Source organism: Mastigoproctus giganteus, chromosome 1 (assembly GCF_048544385.1).
Source record: "Mastigoproctus giganteus isolate SK-2022 chromosome 1, ASM4854438v1, whole genome shotgun sequence".
Classification (NCBI taxonomy): domain Eukaryota; kingdom Metazoa; phylum Arthropoda; class Arachnida; order Uropygi; family Thelyphonidae; genus Mastigoproctus; species Mastigoproctus giganteus.
The window spans coordinates 153,694,560-153,714,004 of NC_143575.1; the positions used below are offsets into that span (position 1 = coordinate 153,694,560).

A 19,445-nucleotide genomic window follows, 5' to 3' on the forward strand; every position below is an offset into this window, starting at 1 on the left:
GGAATGACCACCGCATATCCCCGGAGCAATATGGCCTTAGTTGCTAATGCTCCTAAAAACCAAATAACAACAACAACCACCCTGAGTGTAGTACCACACAGTTGAACCGTTACTCTGGGGTTACTGCTACCCATATGCAGTACTTTTCATTTGTGAATGTTATACTTCAATTGCCACTTCTTAGCCCATCTGCTCAACTTTTCTTGATCCTGTTGCAGTAGTGTACTGTCATTAGTGTCATTAACAACCCTGCCAACCTTCATATGATCTGCAAACTTAGACATTAAGCCTTATATACCTTCATCAATATATCATTAATAAATACAGAAAACAACAATGGACCCAACATTGAACCCTGGGGACGACACTAATAACATTAGTCCACGAAGAGTAGTGTCCATTGATTACCACTCTCTGTCTTCTCCTACTCAACCATCCCTTTATCCATAGCTTTAATTTGCCCTTAATACCAAACTGCTTCAATTTGTATAGCAATCTTCCATGCGCAAAAGATTTCCTAAAATTCAAGTATATGATTGCAAAATTATCTTTTGCATCTAGTTCTTTGTGACCACATCATGGTATCCAATCAAATTGGTTGGACTAGACTTTCCCCTTAACAAACCCATGCCTCCATTAATTTCTATTAAACAGAAGTTATATTATCAGCTCTGTTATTACTTGTGTCACCCTTTGCTCCTCCTTTGTGAATTGGGTTTACCTTTGCACATCTCCAGTCCATGGGTACCTCTCCTGAGTCCAATGAACCTGTCATAATTATGGCTAAGGGTTTGTAAGCTAAGCAGCAAAGGAAGTTTGTTTACTTCCTTTGCTGCTTCCTTTAATATAACTGGATCAATGCAAAATACTCATTCAGCCTGTTAGCTACCTGACAATATCATCAACAGTTGAACCATCAATATCAAGTGGACCAATCTGATTTATCTCCTTCTTTCTATTTACATAAGCAAAGAACAAGTTTCTGCTTTCTTTGCATCCTTTGTCAAAGATTTCTCATAAACTGCCTTTGCCTGCCGAACCTCCTTTGTGACTTGATTACAGACCAGCCATGGGCTTCAGTGTCACCTGTTAATTTAGTACACTAGTAATGGCCACATAGTGCAAGGAAGCCTATGGCTTATGCTGCACCACCCAAAAAAAAAAAAAATAAATAAATAAAATAAAATAATGAAAAATAAATAAAATAAAATAAATAAGAAATAAGAATAGGAATAAAATAATAATAATAATAATAATAATGGGCAGGATTGCCCGGTGGTTACGACACTGGACTACCAGCCTGATGGACCCAGGGTTCGAGTACCGCCTTGATGAACATGGCTCAATCACGCTGAGAGACCGGTATAATTAATAGTAATAAATTAGAATAATAATAATAAATGAATTAATAGTAATAAAAAAATTTAATAAAATAAGTAACCATTGTGAAAGTTACCTACCCTAAGGGCGGAGTGGAGGCTGAGACAGATTGTGGCGCCATCTGGCATCACTCGCGAGAACTATAACTGGACATAAGCCGAAGCTAAACATGTCCACTCCATAGATGGATGATGTCACAGAAAAATAACAATCATACTGCATCGAATGTGGTGCAGGATAAAGTCACTCACTGACATTCAGGCCTTAGGCAGAGGGGGGGTCAGCTCGAAACATCAGAGAGGGTCTCCCGCGGAAGGCAGTGGAGCGAGTGGCGCTGTTCCCTGTATGGCTTCCACAAGAGAAGGGCAAGACCATCCAGTCCCACCAACTTGAAGTGCTTCCTGTGCAACTGCGCTAGTGACAACCCAGGAAGGGAGAAAACGCCAATGCATGAAGTGGAACATTGAAATGAATACGTACATCATGCAAGCATACTATGAAATAACGAAGCTGGAGACAGATATGACAACTTACAGGGCAAGACTACATACCAAGTGGCTGGAATGATTCCCGGATATTTAGGTCACTGAACAGCGAATAGCGGACCAGAAAAGGACCATCGTCACGAAGAACCTGATAGCTCCTGCAATCTTGGAAAAAATCAAGCAGGACGTGAGCGATCAACTACAAAGGATAAGGAATACGGAACCAGAGGAGGAAGAACATACCACCACCGAACCAGAGGAGAAAGAGCAACAAGAAATACAACCCACAGCAGCTGAAGTGGAAACAGACAAGGTCATGATTATCCAGAATAGAGGATGAATGGAAGAAGGCCCTAACAGATTTCGAAGGAATGGACCCCGCAAAGACACATGATACTGAAGCAGAGGCCGAATAGCACCTTGTGGAGAGTCACAGACCCTGACTCGGCACATAATATACACAGTACTTCGACAGCAATGGTGCAACACTGGAGGCTATCCACACAGCCGTGTATTGTGCTGCGGTAGCAGCCACGAGGATTAATGGAAGAGAAGTGAGAGACCAGCAGCAGAAGAACCGAAAACAGAAGGAACCACCAGCTTGGTGGTTCCTTCAGTTTTCATTATCTACCGTTGTTGGAAAAGAAGACTTCAGCAGAAGATAGAACTAAGAGTCAAGATGGGTCAAATGACCCAGTATCAACGGGGAAATAGGAGTAAGAAATTAATTGGAAAAGTGAAAAGCATCCTCAAGAGAGACAGCATCCACAGCAAACAAGAAACAAAAATCAGAGAATAGGAGAGTACTTGTACACATTGAAGCAGAACCTCCTTGCACTCAGCAAGAGACTACGCTGATACAAAGAGAGCTCCCAGAGGAAAATAAACAACTGAATCTTCGATGAGGACCAAAGAGTCTTTTACAGGAATCTCTGAGAAAATGGGAAAGAAGGGAATGGAACACCCAAGAAGAAGGCGATTCAGGAGTTCTGGGGAAACATATGGAGCAAGGAAGTAACACATAACAGCCAAGCCACCTGGATAGAAATAGAAAGCAAGAAAAATAAAGACATACAAGAAATGAGAGGGTGGGAGATTCGGGAAGAACTAAAACAGACGATCAATAACTCTCACAACTGGCGAACTCCAGGAATAGATAATGTCCACAACTACTGGTACAAGAAGCTCACCTGCACACACAAGCACCTGGCAGAGCAGTTCTCCGAATGATAAGGCACCAAGAGACAATCCTGAAGTTTCTCACTCAAGGAATCACATATCTGAAGCCTAAAGATGAAGATACAAGAAACCTGGCAAAATATAGGCCAATCATTTGCCTCCCAACAATGTACAAGATCCTGACCAGCTGCATAACCAGGAAGATATCAGACCACCTGGAGAGCCAGAACATAATGACTGAACAGCAGAAAGGATGCAAGCGGCTGAGCAAAGGATGCAAGGAGCAATTAACCATAGATGCTGCAGTTATGGAGCAAGTCTACAAGAAGCGCTGCAGCATGTATACAGCCTACATCGATTACCGCAAGGCCTTTGACTCCGTGCCCCATAGCTGGCTAATAGATGTGCTGAACATCTACAAAGTCAATCCAATAGTGATAAACTTCCTAGGAGAAATGATGGCAAAATGGAGTACCAACCATTAAGGTTGAAAACATCCCAACCAGGTCAATCCCCATCAGGAGAGGAACCTTTCAGGGAGATGCCCTGAGTCCACTGTGGTTCTGTCTAGCACTTAACCCATTATCTACCATGCTCAACAGTAGCAAGTACAGATATAACCTCAAAGAAGGAAGGAAGAACCTGTACACACTCACCCACCTGATGTACATGGATGACATCAAGCTCTACGTGGGAACCGAAAAGCACCTTCAGCAACTACTCCAGATCACTGAAGAATTCAGCAATGATATTAGGAAAGAATTTGGTCTAGACAAGTGCAAGACCCACAGATTGTGTCAGGGAAAATTAGTCAACCGAAACTACCAGCTGCAGAGTGGTAAAGAGATTGAAGCCATGGCAGAGGGAGAGGCCTACAAATACTTGGGGATGATGCAGGCTCAGCAGTTACAGCACAAAGAAATTAAGGCCTGCCTGACCGAAAAATATCATCAGAGACTCAGAAGCCTGCTGAAAGCAAAGCTGAATAGAGGGAATACAGTTAAAGCCATAAACACCTATGCAGTCCCAGTGCTAACATACTCCTTCAGGGTCATAGACTGGACTAACACCGAGCTGGGGGATATCACGAGAAAGACAAAGACATGATGACCAAGAGCCGCCAACACCACGTGAAATCTGACATGGAGAGACTGACAATTGTCCAGGAAGAGGGAGGAAGGGGCCTGATAGACCTCATTGAGCAACAGAAGAGATAGTTAACCTGAAGGTTACATCCAGAAACACATAGCAGCATCTCCACCAGGCCATAAGGAAGACAGACAAGCGGTATTCCCCACTCAACCTAAGCGAGGAGCCCCCTAACCAGGAGGTACAAACGAAACTAGAAAGATTGGCAGAGAAGGCACTCCATGGCAGACACTACAATGATCTTCATCAAGATTACATAGATAAAACTGCTTCCAATGCATGGCTCACGAGTGGGACACTCTTCCCCGAGACTGAAGGATTCATGCTCGCCATCCAAGACCAGGTAATTAACACCAGGAACTATAGAAAATATATCACCCAGGAACCCGGAGTGTCCGATGACACATGTCGACGATGCCACCTGGCCTCAGAAATGATCCAACACATCACTGCGGGATGCAAGGTGATCACCCAGACTGAGTACACTCATAGACACAAGCAGGTAGCCAGGATAATACATCAGAAGCTAGCAAGAAAATACCAGTTGGTCGAAGAAAGTGCACAGTACTACAAGTACGAACCACAGGCAGTACTAGAGACCCGAACCCACAAGCTGTACTGGGACCACGCCATAATAACAGATAGGACAATCCCGCACAACAGGCCGGACATAACCCGTGTAGACAAGAAGGAAAAGGCTACCTATCTGATTGACATAGCGATACCCAACACTGGCAACCTGCAGAAAACCCATGGGGTAAAAATCAGGAAGTACATGAACCTAAGACAGGAGATCAAAGAGATGTGGTACTTTCAACAAGTAATGACCATCCCGATCATCGGGTCAACCACAGATATGGTGCCAAAGACCCGACATAACAGCCTAGCAGCAATAGGTCTCCCAGCGAATGCCTACAAGGAACTCCAGAAAGTAACAATCCTGAAAACCTGTAGGTTAGTCAGAGAATTCCTCGACCAACAGTAACACCAGACATAACAACAAAAACTACCCTGTGTACTTAGTAGCAATACCCGTCACGAGGTGGAACCCCTAATCAGGGAGAAACAATATAAGAGCAACAATAATAATAATAAGTAATTTAAAAAAATAATAATTAATAAGAGAAAAGGAAATAGAAAACCTATGTGCTTCCCACTTCCATAGGTTTTATATGTGTACATATCCCATATTATTTTCAATTTATATGTATCCCATGCATTTTTCTTCTCTGCCACATGTGTCATTAATTCTTTCATGCTTACCATCTAGATTTTGTAGTTGGTAACAAAATTAGTTTGTCCCATTGTATAGAATTAAAAAATGTCTCAGATCACTGTAGTCACCTTTACGAAAGCAAAAACCCTTCCCTTTATCCCTGATGGTGGTTACCTCTTTGAGAAAATCCCACATCGGCACAATGTGATCACTGCCACCTAGTTCTTTTATCCTTATATCTTCAGATTCTTAAAACCATGAAGAATCACTACTGATAATCAGATCAAGAGTATTACTCCTCTGGTTGTATTTTAACATGCTGCTGTAGAAAACAATCATCCAATAGTTCCACAAAAGCCTTTTGTGTGACCTAACCACAAGTTCCAGTCAATATCTGGGAAATTAAAATCCCCCAGTGTAAAACAATTTGATTTACTGGCCCCCCTCTATATCGCTGTTGAGTTGTTCATTATACTCATCAGAGTCATTAAGGCTAATGAGAAATCCCAAGGATGTTTCATATAAAAGAAAAAAAAGGCTAGATGAAACAGGAGGAAATGGAAAGGACGAAGGGATAAAAGTGGAAAAGAAAAAAAAAAATCTGGTTGAGGCTGTTAAGAGGCAGATACAGAAAGTATGGGAGACAAGGTGGGCCCTTGGGAGGTGGAAGGGTGAATGTTATAAGGTTAGAGTGTCCTATGTGGGAGAATTTTCCATGTTCGTTGTGGCAAGTAACATTCCTGCCCTGGTCAAACCAGCTGGAATCAGGTCAGCATCGAATGCCATGGTGCCTAGGAAAAGGAATTAGCATTGCGTTAGCAAAGCCATGAGGAGGAGGGTCTTCTAAAAGGTGGTTTCCCCAAGCAGTCATGGTCAAGAGGGAGTATGTTGTGTACCTGTTTACACAAGTACACTATATACATTCCAATTCTTTACCTCTTTTACAATAATGAGCTTCTGTTGTGCTGGAAATCCAATCCGTAGTTTTGCTGATGAAAGCACATTTCATTGTGCCTTTCAGTTTGAGAAGTCTTGCCCTGCATAAACAGCTTCAACTTATCATATATCCACTACCAATACATAAAATGCTGATCTCCAGATAATTTTCCAGTGAGGCAAAGATAACTTAGTTGATTTCAATCATTCTAAAACTCAGTCCTGTCATATCTTGTAAAAAGGATTCTTCTGCTCCTATGCTTATCTTCAATGATACTATGATTTCTAAACAAGATAACGTATCTCTATTAGGCACTATCCTGCCTTCTAATCTCTCTTGGCATAAGCACATCACAAATATTGCTTCCTCTGCATCTAAAAAAACTTGGTTTAATCTTTCACTATTGGCATTACTTTTCTTCTAGACAACTACTCATTCTTAAAAATCTGAAATCTGCCGTACAGTGCATTATTGTTCTCATATCTGGGGCAGTGTCCTTATAACCTCACTTAGGATTCTAGATTCCATTAAAAGGAGAATCTAGAATTATAAAACTATAAAACCTTTTCTATAGATATTCTATGGGTACTGTTCTTCTGAATTGGGTTCTATAATTCTCTCCTTCCCTTCCTAAGCAATCCGAACACATGCTACAACCAGTCAGCATCATTTTATGGTCCAACTTCAAACACAACTTTTCGTCTTCCTCATTTATTCCTTTAACTTCTGTTTTCTGGAACAACTCACATATATTTCCCAAAATTACAATCTACAGAAATTTAAGTCTAATGTTCATAAGCACCTTCTCATCCTTCAACCCACGGTGATAAGTAGTATAGGTTTTAATATTTGTCATGTCATGCTTGGGGGTTTTGTATTAAAAAAAAAACTTTTCCAATACAGATAAAGAGCTTACAGTACAATAATATTCTCACTGTGGATCAATTATCAAAACTAAAACAGTGTGCCTCTAAAAAAAACTAGGAGTTCATGTGAAAAGCTAAGTAAAAATTAATTAGGTATTCAACTATTTTGTGCAAATGTTGAATGATTAGATTAAGTTTGAAAGTGAAATAACTTGCATAACATTAAAATAATTAGAGAATCACTGGCTGCAGATGCTGAAGCAGTAAATAATTTTCCCAAAATTTTGGAAAAAAAAATTGAAGGTAACTATATTGTCAAAAACAAGTTATAAACTTTGATGAAACAGCATTGTATGAAGAGAATACCCAATAAAACTTATATATATATATATATATATACACACACACACCAATGGGCCAAAAAATTATGACCAGTGAGTTGTTATGCAAATCGAAGCAACTGCAGGTGAACTGAATGGAATATATCCAGTTATATTAAAGGAGCCAGCAAAGGAAGTAAGCAAACCTTAGCCATAATTATAAGCACTTCCTTGGACTCAGGGGAGGTACCCATGGACTGGAGATGTGCAAATGTGACCCCAATCCACAAAGGAGGATCGAGGGGAGACACAGGTAATTAGTTAGTTTAACTTCTGTTCCAGGGAAATTAATGGAGGCACTGGTTAAAGAAGCATTTCAGGATCATCTAGACAAGACTTCAGTTATAGCATGGGTTTGTTAAGGGGAAGTCTTGTCTGACCAATTTGATTGGATAGTATGATGTAGTCACAAAGGAAATGGATGCAAAGAATAATTTTGATATCATATATTTGGATCTTAGAAAGGGTTTTGATATGTTGCATATGGAAGACCGCTGCACAAATTGGAGCAGTGTGGCAATGGTGGAAAATTGCTGCTAGGAATAAAGAGATGGTTGAGTGGGAGAAGACAGAGTGGCAATCAATGGACATTGCTCTTCATAGACTAATGTTATTAGTAGAGTCCCTCAGGGTGCAGTGTTGGATTCATTGTTGTTTTCTGTATTCATCAATGATATTGATGATGGTATATCAGGCTTAATGTCCAAGTTTTTAGACGATACTGATGTCGGCAGAGTTGTTAATGACACTAATCAGAGTAAGCTGCTGCAACAGGATATAGAAAAGTTGAGCAGATGAAACAGAGGTGGCAACTGAAGTTCAATATTGACAATTGTAAAGTACTGCATATGGGAAGCAGTAACCCCAGAGCAACGTATCAACTCTGTGGTACTACACTGACAGTGGTAGAGAATGAAAAGGACCTAGGGGTAATTGTGCATGCAGATATGAAGTTCTCTGAGCAGTGCAGATGGTTTGCAAGAGTAGCTCATGGTGTCTTGTCAATGATATACAGAAATTTTTCCAGCAGGGATAAGGAGGTGATTATCCCCTTGTATATGGTAATGGTCGGGCCACACCTTGAGTACTGTATACTGGTCTCGAGTCCTCATTCACTAATCTTGTTACCCTTCTCTGGTGCAGAGAAGGGTAACAAGATTAGTGAATGGAACAAAAGGTTGCTTACGAAGAAAGGCTTAAGTTTTCCAATTTACAGTGTTTGGGGACCAGGCACCTGCGAGGTGATCTGATTAAAGTGTATAAAGCCTTGAATGGTTTGAGCATGCTCAATGCTGATGGGATTCTTCCTCTTGCTCAGAATAATCACCTGAGAGGGCATAAATTCAAATTGAGGAAAGACAGTTGTAGGATAGATGTACGGAAGTTTGCCTTTAGCCAGCGGGTGGTTGATTGCTGGAACAAACTTCCATCTGCTGTAGAAGTTGTTAGCTTAAACAGATTCTAGACAAACATTTGGAGCCAGTGGATGTGTGAAAAGAGAAGAGTCTGTGTTTTTTTTTTTTTTTTTGGCTGATGCTATATATAAGCTTTCTTTCTTGCATCACATGCCCTGCTAATGCTAATTACGGCACGTGTGCAGGTCAGGACACAGTATAAAAAACACCTGATTCCGAGCTCCGTTAATCAGTGTTACTCTTGTTTTTCAGATGGGAAATGTAGCAGACTTAAGCAAGTTTGATAAAGACCAAATTGTAATGGCCAAACGACTGGGTCAGAGCATATCCGAAACGGCATGGCTGGTGGGGTGCTCACAGTCAGCCGTGGTTAGTACCTACTGAAAGTGGTCTGAGGAGGGGAAACCCATGAACCGCCGGCTAGGTGCTGGACGACCATGGCTTATTGATGCTTAAGGTAAGCGAAGGCTCTCCCAGATGTGGCAACAGAAGGGCAACTGTGGTGCAACTTGCCGGCAATTGGAATGCTGGTGATGGGAGTAATGTGTCACAACACACAGTACATCGAGTGCCCATGCTCACCATGGTTAACCAGCGACAATGCCTACAATGGGCATGCAAGCATTGAAACTGGACCTTGAGTGATTGGAAGAAGGTCATCTGGTCTGATGAATCACGTTTCCTGTTGCACCATGTGGATGGCCAGGTATGTGTGTGCCGTTTACCTGGGGAAGTGATCACACCTGGATACACCATGGGACGAAAACAAGCCAGTGGCAGCGGTGTCATGCTGTGGGCGATGTTCTACTGGGATACCCTGGGTCCAGTCATCCATGTGCTGGGCACTCTGACATCTATTACCTACCTAAACATCATTGCTGTCCAGGTACACCCTTTTATGGCAACGGTCTTTCCCTCTGGCAGTGCTGTCTTTCAGCAGGACAATGCACTATAAGACACTGCCCAAATTGTTCTGGTTCGCGGAACACAAGGAAGACTTTCAGGTATTGCCCTAGCCTCCAAATTCCACAGACATCAATCCCATCAAGCATCTGTGGTTTGTGTTGGAACAGCAACTCCGATCTGCAGTGTCTCAACCACGGTCCTTACAGGAGTTAAAGGATCTGCTGGTTACGTGTTGGTACCAGATATCACAAGACACATTTAGAAATCTTGTAGCATCCATGCCTCGTCGGGTACTAGCTATTTTGCTTGCACCTGGAGGATCAACATCATATTAGGTAGGTGTTCATAATGTTTTGACTCATCAGTGTATCAAAGGAGAAAAAACCTCTTCTGGATTTAAAGCAGCAAGGTCATTGGACTTAACTAATTGGAAGCCAGAAGGGGACTTTAAATTAAAACCTTCAATGGGTTACCATTCTGAAACCCATAGAGCTTTACAAGTATAGTGGGTAAAGAGCATCTTTCAGTGATTTGGTGATTGAACAGAAAAACCTGGATAATAGGTGGCATTTTCTAGGAATAATTCAATGGATCTCCATAAAGAAATAAAGGAATATTGTGCAAAAAAATACACTTGACTCCAAAATACTGTTATTCCCTGATAATGCTTCAAGCCTCCCACCCAACACTGTTGATATTTTGCAAAATATTTTGAATATTTTGCAAAAGATCTACAATGTGAATATTTCTATTCTTACTAAGGAATTATAGCAACTTTTAAAGCCTTTTCAAAATTAGAGAAAAATAGACAGAAGCAGTAAACCATAAATAAAGGAATTCTGGGGTAACTTTTAACATTGAAAGATGTCATTGACATTATCAGGCAAGGCCTGGGCTGAGGTATGATGTAAGCATATGAATGATGTCGTGAAAAAAAAATATATTTGACCAGCTTACGTACATGGCTATGAGGGATACCAGATGGCTGATGTTTCCATTTTGAGAAATGAAACTGCCACTTTGTCAAAATAAGTTAGCTTTGAAGATGAGAATGATGTAATTGATTTGCCTGATTCTTACCAAGAATTAAGCAAGAGAGAACTTAAGTAACTTAGTTAGATGAGCAACAAGTAGATGATGCAAATTTTACCAAAGGAAACCCAACAGATTTGACTCCCAATGTGTTGACTCACAAAAGAATGTGGAAAGCATTTTCTCATATAGAGGAAGCCTTAGCAATTTTCAAAGATGACCCTAATCAGTAATGCATCTCCAAAATGTCAAAAGGTATGAATGATGTTTTCATGCAATTTATAAATAAAACGTAAACAATCAACGTAGCAGTCTCTTCATATATATATAAAAAAGAAATAAGCTTTCAAACCTAAAGGTACATAGATTTTGCAACAGGATCTGGAACGGTTGAACAGATGGGCTGAGAGACGGCAAATGAAGTTTAACATTGACAAATATAAAGTACTACATATGGGAAACAGTAACCCCAGAGCAATGTATCAACTCTGAGGTACTACACTGACAGTGGTGGAGAATGAAAAGGACCTGGGGGTAATTGTGCAGGCAGATATGAAGTTCTCTGAGCAGTGCAGACGAGCTGCAAGAGTAGCTCATGGTGTCTTGTCAATGATATACAGGAATTTTTCTAGCAGGGATAAGGAGGTGATTATTCCCTTGTATAAGGCAATGGTTAGGCCACATCTTGAGTACTGTATACAGGTCTGGAGGCCTCATTTCAAGAAGGATGTAGAGCTGCTGGAATGGGTACAGAGAAGGGCAACAAGATTAGTGAATGGAACAAAGGGTTGCTCTTACGAAGAAAGGCTTAAGTTTTGCAAATTACAGAGTCTGGAGACTAGGCACCGGCGAGGTGATCTGATAGAGGTGTATAAGGCTTTGAATGGTTTGAGCATGCTCAATGCCAATGGGATTCTTCATCTTGCTCAGAATAATCAGCTCAGAGGGCATAAATTCAAATTGAGGAAGGACGGATGTCGGATAGATGTGCGGAAATTTGCCTTTAGTCAGCAGGTGGTTGGTTGGTGGAACCGACTTCCATCACTTGTTGTTGAAGTTGATAGCCGAAACAAATTTAAGGCTCAACTGGACAGGTATTTCGAGCGAACGGAGGGGTGAAATGGGAGTGGTGTTTTTTTTTTTTTTTTTTTGGCTGATGCTGAATAAGCTTGCTTTCTTGCATCATATGCCTCTACTAATGCTAATGCTAATGCTAATTTACTTTCTTATATTAATTTCAAATGCATTTGTTTCCAATGCCTGCTGTTTGTTATTTGGTTTTTAGAAGCATTAGCAACTAAGGCCATATTGCTCTGGGGATATGCAGTGGTCATTCCCTGACCTTTCCGCATCCTCTGTTGGCAGTCACACTGATTAGACATGTGTCTCAGTGCTCCTTGTTCTCACTGATTTTAAAGTTGGATAAGGATTTAAGGCAGTAACTTATTTTCTGTTATTGGCTCAATTTTATAATATTTTGAAATTTAACTTCTATTTTTTTAAAATTTAATTTCTGTAATTTTTAAAAATTACTTTCTGTAATAATTTGTAAATTTAATTCTTTTAAATTATTTTCTTTTTGGTATCTTGAAAATTTCAATATTCTAAAATTTCAATAGTCAATTAATTATTTTTGTTGTTTAATTTATGTAATGTTATGTAAAGTTAATTCTGTAAAAATTTTTAAATTTAAATTCTCACCTTAATAATGGTTGCCACAAGATCCACTTGGAATGCATTGTCACAAGATATTGCGACTAAGATGAACATAGGCAATTCCAACATGAATTGTGTTGGAATAAAAATAGGCAATTTCAAAAAGAGTCATGAATTCCTTGCATGTGCAGCCAGTGGCATCATTAAAAGGTCAATTTAGTAGACAATCCTAGTTCAACTGATGGTTGTCTTCTGTGCACCACATGTAACAGTACATCAATCTAAAACTTGGTACATTACTAGATGAAAATGAATCACTGAAGAATCACTGAACGGCTAGATGACCAAAAGAAAAAAAAAACTGGGGAAGAACTCGAGCATCTAGTAACCAGCCAGATGATGCACTCCTGATTGAAGCCATAGGATAGAATGTTATTTGGAACGAATGGATGGATGAAATGGGAGGGTTTTTCTTTTTTTTTTTTTGCCTCTACTAATGCTAAAGTGCAGACTGATCTAGTTCAAAAGTATATGGATTTTAGAGTGACTCTTGTCAGGGGGATGGGAAACATTTTTTAATAAGGATTGGTGGATTAGAACCAGTGTGTCTTTATTAGGAATTAAAATTGATGACGTTAAAACAGGTAGTCAGTTTTTAAGGGGGGGGTGGAAAGGTAGCATTATTATTCGTCTGGGTACTGACAACATTTGTGCACATGAATTGACAATTTAAATGAACTGATGATTTTTTCAGCATGGTTCTATATTTTTATAGGACCATGCTGAAAAAATGCTGGGAGCTATGTCAAAATGTATGTGTCTAAAATTCTGCCTGAGCACAATAGGAAGGAATTTAAGTATGCTTGATAGACTCTGCAAGACTTTGTGGGGAAGGAGATTTTTATCTTTTATTGGCATGGCCAGCACTTGTAGGTAAAAGGAAACTATCTTGAGCAGATAGGTTAATTAATGACCCATCTCTTACAAAGTCTCTCCACTCTCTGTCTCGTAGATCTCCCGTTGCATGCCTTTTCTATAGATATTCTATGAGTACTGTTCTGAATTGGATTCTATAATTCCCCCCTCCTCTCTTCCTAAGCAATCCGGACACATGCCACAACCAGTCAGCATCATTTTATGGCCGAACCTCAAACTCACAACTTTTCATCTTCCTCTTTTATTCCTTCAACTTCTGTTTTCTGGAACAACTCACACATAATTTCCCAAAATTACAATCTAAAGAAATTTAAGTCTAATGTTCATAAGCATCTTCTTTCATCTTCTCATCCTTCAACCTACAGTGATAAGTAGTATAGGTTCTAATACCTGTCATGCTTGGGGGTTTTGTATTAAAAAAAATACTTTTCCAATATAGATAAAGAGCTTCCAGTACCACATATTAATTAAGATCATGAAACCAAATGATTATGTCTTGAAGCAATAAGTTACAAATGTCTTCTATATGGCTGAAAAATAATGAAGAAGGAATTGAGTGGGATGAAGGAAGTGATTCAATGGGTTTTTAATATTTTTATTTTTTAAGGCCTGCTGAGCACTCTGTAGCAACTTCTATCCCAATTCTTTTATCTAACCCTGAATCCTCTTTCCCTCTGCTATGCTAATTCCAATGATATATAGAAATGAGTGGCATGCCTTCTTCTCCCAACTTCAGCTAAGCTATATTGCCAGCCCAATACTTCACCTTTGTATTTGTCTGAGTTTGATTTTATTTGAATTTTTTTTTTACAATAACAAAATTTCATTACCACTATTTATGTATTTTAATTTTTAAATCTACTCAAGAATCTACAAAATTCAAAAAGCCGAACATGTCTTTTCTAATTCTTGTGTTTTGTAGTGTATTTGAACTCAAATAAACATGATAATGAAAATGTTGCATTTATTTGCAAATCTGCAAAACAGATAACGTGTTGTTAGTTTCTCTCTCTCTTGCGCGCACGCACACACAAAGTCTGTTATTTTAACAAATGCAAACAGTACTTACCAAATGCTGTGGCCCATCCTTTTGTCCACCAGCTGTACAAATTATATTGCATGAAACACCTAAAATACAATTAAATATATATTTTATTAATTGCTGTCTTTCTTAACAGAAATCATTAAAAATACTTTTGTGTTTTATTTTTATCAGAATCTGGGAGGATGAAAAACAATGCTAAAATTTCACCAATTTTTAATTTAAGATTTGAAGATCTATATTACAAACAGGTGGCCCCATTTTTTTTTTGTGAGGTTTACATTTCTGAACCCCAGTTTTTAATTGGTGGGGGGGGGTTCTGGTAGAGTACGATAGAGAACACATAACATCATAAATGAATACATATTAGGCCCCTAACAGCTTTAATTTAAAAATATACTTTATACTTGAATATTAAATAGCACACTGTTAAAAATGAAAAGAAAACAATTGTTACTTTGAATAGTAGGAAGTTGCTCCATGTAGCTAAATGGTGGGGGGGGAAAGGAGAAATAAATTTTTATTTATTTTGAAATGGAAAATTTTACTAAATAGAATGTTTGTTCCATTTAGATATTTCATTTAAAAAGATATTTTATTAAATATCTTTTTTAATAATCAAGTGTGTACATGATTACTAATCTGCATTACAAACTGGTACAATGTTCCAGTCATTCCAGTTTCCAAACTCACTGAAATTGCAAATGTCAAAGGAAACGTCATTGAAATTGTATTCCACTTTTAATATAAATCATAAAACAGTGTATACAAATATTCAAAAAAAGAATTTTTTTTGTGTTAGTAAAAATCTTCCACAGCTGTTAATACAGTCATTCCAATCAACTTCCTCCCACACTCTGTGAGAAATGGCCTGCATTTAAAGCCTGTCAAGACTAGAAAAGCTTTTATGTGCTGTTTTTTTATGTAAAAAACACTGTGTAAATAACTGTGACTTAGTCCATTGACCTTGGATAAGAGTCAAATGGTTTTATCTCCTGGAAACTTGGGTCTTGTTCCTAGTCCAGCAAAGAGGAAAGCCAACTGAAGCAAATGTGTAATGCTGCAATATAATGATGTGTAATGCCGCAATATAATGATGTGTAATGCCGCAATATAATGATGTGTAATGCCGCAATATAAACACAAATACACATTTAAAAATTTTCTTACACATTTATTTGGAATTCTAAAGACATTAAATCAAAGTTATTTAAATGTATCATTTGAAACCTTGCACTACAGAAAGATATTACTGAAATCAGTTATTATTATTATATTTTATTATTATTTTTTCCATACATTCTAATTCTTGATGGCAGAAATTCTTTCTGTGAACCATATTTGTGAAGGAGAAATTTTTGTTTTCCAAAATTTCTCCTTGGAAAAATAGACAGACTACAGAAGTCTTGTTAATGTAGACTACAGAAGTCTACATCTTGGTGAAGACATAGATTTCTGCAGGTGCTGCAAGATGATAAGTTTTCATTGAAATTTTATTGTATTTTTGATTAGTTGCGTATTAATTTGTGTTTTACATATAGATTAAATTAAACAGGCTTAGTGGTGTTTGTTAACTTATTTTTTAAATTTAGATAGTGATTTTGTAAGTTATAACGCTATCGTAACTTATTTTTGGCAGGAATATTGTAGCGTAATCAGTAGCTCAGAAGAATAATAGGGTTTAAATTGTAATAAATAAGTATTTTGAAGGGTTTAATTTGTGTTGTACAAATATATTAAATAGGCTTAGCGTATTATTTTAAATTTAGCTAGGGACTTTGTAAGTTACAACTTGCTACTCTTACCAATATCATATTGGTGTTTTGGATGGAATATCAGAGCATAAACAGTAGCGTAGAAGAATAGTAGGGTTTTAATTGTAATAAATAAGTATTTTGAAGGTATTAATCACTGTTTAGGCATGTATCTTTTGTATTTAGCTAACGATATAACTAATTTAGCATTGCGATTGTTACTGTATAGCATAACTTGATAACATATATCTTGAATTTGATAGCTAAGATATAATGTAAAACCAGTGCTTTTTTTTTGTAAAAAAATAGATATCAGGAAAATTAAAAGGACATGAAAAGTACAGTACTCTAAAAAATTATTTCCTGATATTGTTACTTAGTAGTAATGTTTTTGGAATAAGAACATCAAATTATGTATATTAACACAGTTTATTAAGCATAAATTTATTATTCAAGTATAAAAAAATAAGTAAAATGAGTAAAAAGAATAAGTAAAAATAATTTCATAATAAAATTTTTATAGAATATTCCAAATTTTCACTGAGTTCTCATCCAACACACTATGCCGACTTCTTACTGTTTGTGTCTGTTGCTGAATGGCATTTCCAAAGCAGCCACGAATTGACATATTTTGCTGGATCAAAGCGGGTCAGCGGTGGGCCAAAATTTTAAGAAACAGTAGTGAAGAAACTGTTTTTGTCATCAGCGAAGCTCTGGTTGGGCTGACGATCAGATTCATTTGTGAAAATCCTCATTCACATTCACTCAATGAAATTGGTATTGTACTCAAAGCGTTCATCAAATGCCCTTCAATTTTTCCAAAAACCGTCTTTTCAATTAGATAGTCCCAAAATGGATGAATTGTATCTCTTTCATTTAACTTAAGCCTAATTGACAATTTTCTAAATTCATTCTCACCAAATGCCAACATTTCATGTTTAGAAGGTTTAATACTTTCATTGTCCTCATTTTCCTTCTCTCATCATCGATATTGTCACTAGTTCTTAAATTTTAATTTTTCTTTTTTCTTTTTTTTTTAAACTGTCCAAAATGTTGGTGTCATTCGGATATTCAGCTACTGTGGCATGTAAACAGAGATAAGGAAAATTTACGGAAAAATGTGGATAACGCACTACCCTGAAACAACAGATGATTATTTTTCGGGGTAAAAGAAAATCATTTCCTCCTAATTCTCGAATGGAGTGCTTACAGTTGATTCCCAGCAGTGTTCAACCTACGGCCAGCGCAGACAGTGAATTAAAACAGCATTTTAAATTTTGCTAATTATCAAAGAATTCTCATTAAGTGAGCATTTAAAGGCAAAAGTAAGGTATTTTTTTGAAAAACAAAACAAAGTCATATTTATATAATTTTAATAAAACCTAAAAAATAAATTAGTGACATAGATTTGTTACTCATAAAAGTATTGGGAATTTGCATTTTTTATATATAACCTGAAAATAAAAAACATAAACTTCCTTTTACATGTAAGAAGATATGGAAAAAAAATGTAACACACTAATTTTTATCGAATCACTCGGTGCGGCCCCCGAAAGTCCTTGTACAAGAAATGGTTGGACACCACTGCAGTAGAAGGTGAACCAGCGCTCACTGGGAATACCCCTTGATCTGCTCACTGTTCACCAGCGCGACTTCTCCGTATGTGGGACAGGTTTTATTAAGTTACCAGGTACCACTAAGTTGTAGAATGGTAATCCCTTCAGCTCTCTCAATTCTTGCTTAGCAGCAGCAGCACTAATTTCCTAAATTGCCCGAAGGACAAAAGTGTGAACAGTCTGTATGCAGTTAAGTCTCTCCTAAGCCGTTCGTTATATGAAAATTTTCTTTGCTCAACTGAAACTATTTTAAAATTTCTAAGAGGATTCAAAAAAAAATCGCTCAAAAAAGGAGTTCGTTAAACAGAGGTCTGACTGAGTAATTCTGAATTCTAAAAATGGTTATAAAGTTTTATATAGTAGATAGCTTAACAATAGACAATGAGATGCAAATTTAGTTAAATAACTTTAAGTTTATTTGAAAAGTAGGTACACATGGGAAAAATTTATGGAATATTACAAATTTCGAAGCATGAATGTACAGAATGTACAGCATCCAAATGTCCACGTCACTGTTAATAAAGTGTGCTGGTATGCCGTACCATTGCGTACCATTGCGTCTCAAAAAAAAGCACTGTGTAAAACTATATAGTGGAATAGATATTACTGCATTAGCTTGGTTTGGCATTGTATAGTCAAGTATAGTATAGTAAATAAATCAATTAAATTTATTAACCTTATTAATTTTCATTGTTAATTAATTAAATGATTTAAATGGAAATCATGCCCCAGACTAGAGCAGCAAAGCAACATAGGTGTATGATAGGAGGGAGAATATGATGACAGCCTTGTCAATCAATTTGGCCCTGGAGAGACTGTGCAAAGCTCAAGGGGTAGACTTTTTCTCAGCATGGTCTGTGCTTGCTAACAGGAGAGATTTTTTCTACAGGGATGGGATACACTTAAATAGAAAGGGTGCAAAAATATTTGCTGATTATTAACCGTAGCTACAGGGAGAGGTGAAAGTGATTATTGCATTGCTTCTATTGGAATGAGCAGCAGCCTGGAAGATAAGGTACTGGGATTTCAAGGGCTGCTGGGAGTCATCATGGAAAGGGTAAATCATTGGGTTGTGTTAAGGTAACTAAGAGTAAGAATAGGTGTATGTAAACTAATGTTAGGAGTATAGTAAATAAATTTGATGAATTTGAAGTACTAGTCAAGATATCAAAAGCGGATATTGTTGGGATATCAGAGATGTGGTGCCACACGGATATAAGCAGTGCAGAATTGGAATTTGGGGACTACTATGTATACAGAAAGGACAGGAAGGGAGGAGGGATTATGCTTTAGATAAGAAACATAAAATCTAAGGAAGTGCATACAATTGACATTGGTGGACAATGCAATGTTGATTCAGTGTGGTGTGACATAAGCACAGGGAAAGAGAAAATGAGAGTAGGTGTGTGTTATAGGCCTAATGAATCTGATGAGTATAATGAGCACTTATGCAGAAATATAGAGTGGGCAAGTAAATCAGAATGTCTTATAATGGA

The 19,445-nt window shown here is 37.8% G+C and overlaps 1 protein-coding gene across 6 annotated transcripts in view; it reads right to left on the minus strand.

The window, feature by feature from the left end:
• Positions 1-19,445, minus strand: part of LOC150091205 (voltage-dependent calcium channel subunit alpha-2/delta-3-like) — a 1,918,419-nt gene that overhangs the window by 73,009 nt on the left and 1,825,965 nt on the right. For all 6 annotated transcript variants that reach the window (XM_090374703.1, XM_090374689.1, XM_090374699.1 and 3 more), the window contains one exon: positions 14,607-14,665. In XM_090374703.1, coding sequence (XP_090230829.1) covers positions 14,607-14,665 — 59 coding nt within the window. The remainder of the gene's footprint in view (positions 1-14,606; positions 14,666-19,445) is intronic.